This window comes from Gadus morhua, chromosome 17 (assembly GCF_902167405.1).
Source record: "Gadus morhua chromosome 17, gadMor3.0, whole genome shotgun sequence".
Lineage (NCBI taxonomy): Eukaryota > Metazoa > Chordata > Actinopteri > Gadiformes > Gadidae > Gadus > Gadus morhua.
The window spans coordinates 5,132,173-5,139,195 of record NC_044064.1 but is presented as its reverse complement, the minus strand read 5'-3'; the positions used below and the strand labels follow the sequence as shown (position 1 = coordinate 5,139,195).

Here is a 7,023-nt window from a genome sequence, read left to right as displayed (position 1 = left end):
GCCCAAACGCACAAGACATGCGTTTTCGCCAAAAAGTCGGTTCCGTGTGGACGGGCCCGTTACGTCCTTGCGGCCACCGCAGGGGGTCCAAAGATGTTACCTTGCGTCCGCTGTTGGAAGTAGGAAGCATTGATTCAATCAATGCAACATGCAAGAAGTCAAAATCTGATTTGGAGCCGGTGCATTGATCTGTGGCCGTGACGTCAATGGTTGAGGCCAGGAGGAAGTGAATACATTGAAAATAGATTGGAAAAATCCTTTGACCACCGTCATAATCACTTCTGTGTGTGTGTGTGTGTGTGTGTGTGTGTGTGTGTGTGTGTGTGTGTGTGTGTATGTGTGTGTGTGTGTGTGTGTGTGTGTGTGTGTGTGTGTGTGTGTGTGTGTGTGTGTGTGTGTGTGTGTGTGTGTGTGTGTGTGTGTGTGTGTGTGTGTGTGTGTGTGTGAGATGGGTGAGGAAATTAAGGGGGTTGTTGGAGATGGTGGTTGGGTGATTGTGTGAAGTTTTATGTTTGGCTGACAGATGAATCATACCCAGAAAAAAGTGCGAGTTCAAAACATTTATTTGGGTATTTGCTACATCCTCTCTCTCTCGCTGTCGCTGTGTGTAAGTCCACACACACACACACACACACACACACACACACACACACACACACACACACACACACACACACACACTCCTGATGTAATCCCCTGTGGTAAGTGGTGACCTGAAATGGACAGCCATTATTCACACACACACACACGCCATTGATCTTTGGCTTACGATCTTTGACCTGTTTCCATCTCTCATCTGACTCAGTCTTTCAACTGTAACAGCAACAGCATTTAGCCCCGTAAGCATTTAGCACATAGCATTTAGCTGCTAACATTTAGAACATATAATCTATCACAAAGTATTTAGCATACAGCACAAAGCATTTAGCATTCAACAAATACCCTTTAGCATGTATAATTTATCAGACGGAATCAGATTGCATTTTGGAAAGATCATTTAGCAAACAGCACAAAGCCCATAGCATGTCATCTATCAAAAGTATTTAGCATAAAGCACAAAGCATTTGGCATTCAACCCATAGCCTTTAGCATATATCATTTATCAGACCACATTTAGAAAATTTTGTTTATCGTGAGCATTATGGACAGAGAATGTAGTATACCGCACAAAGCCTGTAACATGTAACACAATGCATTTAGCATTAACACTATATTTTTTTATCACTTTTCATTTCACACACAGCACGTAGCATATGGCATTAGCATTTAACATTTGGCATTGAACGTAGCATTAGATTGATTAACCAAAGCTATTTGTTGGCAGTAATGATATATTATCTATATCTAATTGTCTATTTTCTATATATTATAATGGGTAAATGAAATGCCAAACATGATCAAACAATGGAAACATGGAAAACATGCATACGTAATACTACCCATTGAGCAACACATCAACAAAACACACGCTCACCTACACAGACGCACACGCACACGTACACACTGACACAAACTCAAAGACAAACCACTTTATATGATTCGACCTTCACGACTCATAAATCACGACATAACTTTAGACAATGCAGAACGTCTTTTGGAGTCACTGCGTTCTTGTATCGCAGAGAGATCAGTGTGAGAAATACGAAAATGCCACTTGAGATATTGAAGGAGTTACACGCCTATATGAGGAGTAGATCAAAAGGGTCAAAAACATTAAATTGATTTTTCTGTTTTGATTTGAGCGCTGTGCTTTTTGAATTGATAGACATTTTGAATTGAGACATTGGAATACATTGCTCATTGATCATATGCCTACATGTATGTGGTTGGACAAGTTAGTCAATTACATTGAAGAAATCCCCTTGCTTAGGTCTGATATTTTTGGTGTGTATTGGGGGGGGGGGGGGGGGGGGGTGTATCGTGTTAATATGGGCCTGCTTACCGCTTGTTGTTACTAAGTTACTAAGAACTGCGCACAAGACCTTCAGCACAGAGTAGTTCCATATCGAGGCAGACCGGCTTTGAATGATTGAGAGCTTTTGTTTGTTTTGGTTTTGCAAAGCACTGAGCGACCACACCTAAACCTAAACCTATAAAGATTCTTCTGTTGTTCTTGCGTTTACATTTGTCCAAATTGGGACATCGAATGCACTCCACCAAAATGCGAGAGATTAACATATATATATTTGGTATTTGCGATAAAATGGTAAATAGCATAATATAGTAACAATAATCACATCAGTGAACGTTCAACTAGATTTCCACTTGTTATTTTGTTCCCATGTTTTAGTTTGTTGTGTTTGTACGGGAGTCTGCATTTCTCTTAAGGCTAGGGCGTGTTCAGAGACCTGCATTCGGTTTGTCAAAGTCTGTTGCCAAATAAATATCAGCTTCTCTTCTATACTTTTTCACAAGGCAAAAAAAAATAATACTCCAAACAAATGAGAATACCAAGATATGACAAAAACATTTATCTATTCGTATATTTACCAGTAATTAGGGAGAGTTTACAAGATCTGTATACAAACTCAGACAGAAGAGATATTGTGAAAAGAAAGACCCAAAACCCCAAAAATCATGACATTTGAACAGATGTTCACTCAGTTAATCCTAAATATGACCACAAAAACTAACCAATAAAGCAGTCAGAAACCTAAACTCTCTGACCCTGACTGACACTTTCTGACACGGGCCAACAGGTTCCACCCTCCATCATCCTGTGTGTGACGCAGTGACGCATCAGCGATGAAGAACCCACTCACCCCTATTCTAATGCCATATAATAATGCTTATTACTGTATAACTAATGCTAATGTTAATAAGGTGTGATTATAATTCATCTTTGTTCCCCTCGGTTTCACGGAAAAAGTCTTTGACTCCCTCGATTCCCTTATGGATGAACTCATACGCGTTGTCAAAGACTTCAGTGAACAGGAGAAATTTATCTTTAGTTTCAGAGTACCACTCCCTCAGGTTCTCAAGGTAATTCTTGCTTGCCACAAACTTGGGCCTTCTGCCTTGATGTAACATGGCCAATGAAGCTTCCAGTTCTCTTTCAATCTCTTTGAACTCTTCTGCGAGCGCGTCCATCCGAGTATTGAAGTGGTCCTGGAAGCACAGAGAACAACAGGTTACACTTTGTATTTTATGGAAGTTTGTATTTTATAGTTCATCATCGCATCAGCATTGATGAAACCACTCACTCTAACCCCTATGCCAATGCCATATAATAATGCTTACTAATGCGTCAACTTATGCTAACGTTAATAAGGTGTGATTATAATTCATCTTTGTTCACCTCGTTTTCATGGACAAGGTCTTTGACTTCCTCGATTCCCTTCTGGAAGAACTCATACGCGTTGTCAAAGACTTCAGTGAACAGGAGAAATGTATCTTTAGTTTCAGTGTACCACTCCTTCAGTGTCTCAGAGTTCTTCTTGCTGGCCTCAAAATGTGGCCCACTGCTTTGTTGTAATATGGCCGATGTAGCGTCCAGTTCTCTTTCAATCTCTTTGAACTCTTCAGCGACGGCTTCCTTCCGGGTATTGTAGTAGTCCTGGAAGCGCCGAGAACAACAGGTTATTTTATAGCGGCTTAAGCTAAGTTGTTACTTTATTGTGCTGCGTATTGTCATGTCATATGTTTTATTTATATTTGGATGTTCTTTTATTTCCAAAGTTTTACAGTTTGTGTTGTTATTTCTACACCATGTAAGGGATAATGTCCAGTGAGCCGGACATTAATGTGCGATCAACTCTGACAGGACCCCGACACAGAATAAAGGGGTAAAAGATTTTTGTGACCTGAATAAATTAAATCATAAGTTTAGCTTCTTCCTTTTATGTCTGGCCAATGTCAGTTTATTTTGCAATGGAGTGACCGTGCCCAATTTGTGCCGTAGGCAGGGGCGCCAAAAAGGGGGGGTAAAGGAGACGGATTCTAGGGGCCCATGATGGAGGGGGGCCCAGAGAGGCCCCTAATGATGATGAAATTATAATACAGAAAAAATAATGACACTAAGTAAAGATTCTTTTCATGGGGCCCAAAATCCCTAGCGGCGCCCCTGGCCGTAGGTCTTACAGCGCCTTAGGAGATGTGACTCACCTTCAGGGAATTGAACTCCAATTCAATAACTTGAATCATCTTCATTCGGTCATCCTGAGAGGTGGAGCAGAAGTCATAAGTTAGGTAACGGCTTTGTCTTTCTGCAGTTTCTGATGAAATTTGTTCCCTTGACCAAGTGGTCCAACTGGTATAGGCCAGCTATAACTCCTTAAGAGGCATAACAGCGGCCCAAAGAGGTGGAATTGAGGCATGGAAAATAATTTCCATGCGCATTGCATGCATTTGTTAAATGACCCCTTGCTCTACATGTCTTCCAGTGTCCTTAAGCTTTCTTCATCTACGTCAGGAGATGTTTGGCAAATCCTTTGTGTTTTCGACTGAAATTCTTTATTTGAATGATGTATTTGGCCCCAAATTGGGATTCAGATTAAAGGGGACCTATTATACCACCAGTTGCTAGTGTGATGAGCCATTACAAGCCGTTTTGAAAATATTCTGCTTAACTGACATCACAGCTGGGCGTGTCTAGATGTATGACGGATAGATGAGCAACGTTTGCTACAGTCCACTGGTTAGGCAGGTAGATTGATCTATCCAGCACACATCTAGGTGGACATGCCCACCTGTGATGTCAGAAGCGGCACATTTTCAAAACGGCTTGTAATGGCTAATCACACACCTGGTGGTATAATGGTGGTGTACCTGGTGGTGTACCTGGTGGTACACACATAAAACAGTCAGACACCATTTCAACCTTCAAGTCACAACTCAAAACTCACTTGTTCAAACTCGCACACAACGTCTAACTGATCACTGTTCTGATTGTTTATTATTATTATTATTATTATTATTATTATTTATTTTTTTTTTGTCTTTTTTTTTGTCTTTTTTTTTTATTATTTATTTCTTATTGCTTATGTTTATTTTATTTTTTTTTATTTTTATTTATTTATTTATTTTTTTCCACAATGTCTTGCTTTTTAAAAAAATTATGATGACTATATGCTCTGTAAGGTGACCTTGGGTGTCTTGAAAGGCGCCTCTAAATTAAATGTATTATTATTATTATTATTATTATTATTATAATATGTCCCCTTTAAGATTTGGATCAAGAAATTGTGATTTTTGTTTTCTTCACACGTGGAAGCTAAGAATATGGAAGAATCAACCATCATATCACATACTTTACTTTTGAATGAAGTTGTAACCGGCTGTTGGCATCGACTTTGCTTAGTTTTAAACGGTGTGCACTGGTAAACCAGCTCTAGATAAGGGCAAGTGTAGCCAGTGGCAATACAATGTAATTCTCATAAATAAAAGCAAAGGGATAGTAAGTGATAGGCTACAAGGAAACAAAGGCGTTCGAACTTGAATCTGATCCTACTAAGTTCTGATTAGTTCTGACTGGTTTTCATCGGATAAAAAACCCCTGCTGTGAAGAACTTTTAGATTCCGAACGCAGTGCACATGAACGGTCGCTGTCGGGAACACGCGTAAGCGTCATAACCGACGAGGCGTCTCGTTATCACCAGGCCCATGAACACGCCTTGATCGCTCTTCAGTTGGGCGTGGCCGCAAACCTTTTCACCAAGCAGCTTTAAAATCAAATTAAAATCATATTATTGTATTGGCTTTACTTTTGTATTTAACACGAGTCATTGAAATCGGTGGAGAAATGTAAGCGTTGCTGTATCGTGCTTTTTATCCAGAAGAACTGCAGCTCTTCGCAGAGTAGAAAAAGACCGGACATATTTACCAGTGTGCTGCTCAGTGTTTCCAGTATCGGTGCGAGACACACAAAGATCACCAGGATGGATAAGACAGCGCAGGGCATCCTGAAGAGCACAGAACAAACATGAGTCCTTCCTGGCACAGACACGAATACCATAGTACTAATTCCCTGTCTGGTGGGAGTTCGAATATAAAAATGTATTTAAACAATAAAAGATATTCAATATTAATAACGATAAGAACATTTTAAAAAAGATCCAAAGACCCTAACCCTAACCCCAAAAAAAAATAGATTAATTGAGCCTTTCTGTCATGCTTAAGTTTAAAGGACAAGTGGAAATAAAACAACAAATGCAATGTTTGGTACGAGTGGTAACCATCACTAGAGACACAGGGTCAGCCCGTCCTCACCTGTTGGCTGGAGATGCTTGGATGTCCGTGAGAGAGAATTCACAATCGACCTGCTTGAAACTGCAATAAAGTCTTGATGGCCAGAAGGTTGTCAGTGTGGGTTAGGGTTAGGGTTAGAGGAGTAGCTGTTGTTTAGCCCAGCCCTCTTTTCAAACTGAGGGCACATCACCATCTCATTCATTCTGTGTAGTCCCCTGACGCCCTGGGGTGCTTTGTGTTGCAGATGGGGCCGGTGGAGCGTTTAGCCAAAGATATTTGGTTATTTTTTAAGTAACATGTCATATTTATATTTAATATAGTCGTGGCAATTTCCTTTAACAGATATAGGCGTCTAGGAAAGATGAGATTTCTGAATACAAAAAGCACACAACACTTGTAGAACATTTATAACTTAGGTTTAATGCATGCATACTTTAGACTCCTCTAGCAGAATGAGTCCAGAATACAGTTTGACAGAGTTATTTATACAGTTTCAGATCCTCGCCACATTGCAGGTGTCAATAATCAAATCAGCTAATGTTTACCCAAGTGTAGCGCTTGTCTGGGGCCAATACTAGGAAAATAACTAAATATCTACCTAGATTCGAAGGAGAGGTAGCTGAGGGGAAAAACGGTCTGTCTAGTTACTGGACCAGATGAAATGAGACGGAGAGGTAATAAAGTCTGTCGGCACGAGGACCTTGGATTTATTAAGTAAAGTGGCAACGGTTATACAGAGTCATAAAGCGTGAGAGATCGAATATGTCTAAGTCCCTAATCAGCGCTGATGGTTCGTCCAGAGCTTCGCCTCCGTGGAAGGTCTGCTTCAGAAGAAGA

At 40.3% G+C, this 7,023-nt stretch overlaps 1 protein-coding gene across 1 annotated transcript; it reads right to left on the bottom strand.

Moving 5' to 3' along the window:
- Positions 1 to 2,448: 2,448 nt before the first annotated feature.
- On the bottom strand, positions 2,449 to 6,349 carry LOC115529500 (uncharacterized). Its single transcript, XM_030338274.1, has 5 exons — positions 6,208 to 6,349; positions 5,822 to 5,900; positions 4,105 to 4,158; positions 3,299 to 3,556; positions 2,449 to 3,108 (listed from the first exon to the last, which is right to left on the bottom strand). The coding sequence occupies exons 2-5, from the start codon at positions 5,897 to 5,899 to the stop codon at positions 2,830 to 2,832; spliced, it is 669 nt and encodes a 222-aa protein (XP_030194134.1). The 5' UTR covers position 5,900; positions 6,208 to 6,349; the 3' UTR covers positions 2,449 to 2,829.
- Between the last annotated feature and the right edge of the window lie 674 nt (positions 6,350 to 7,023).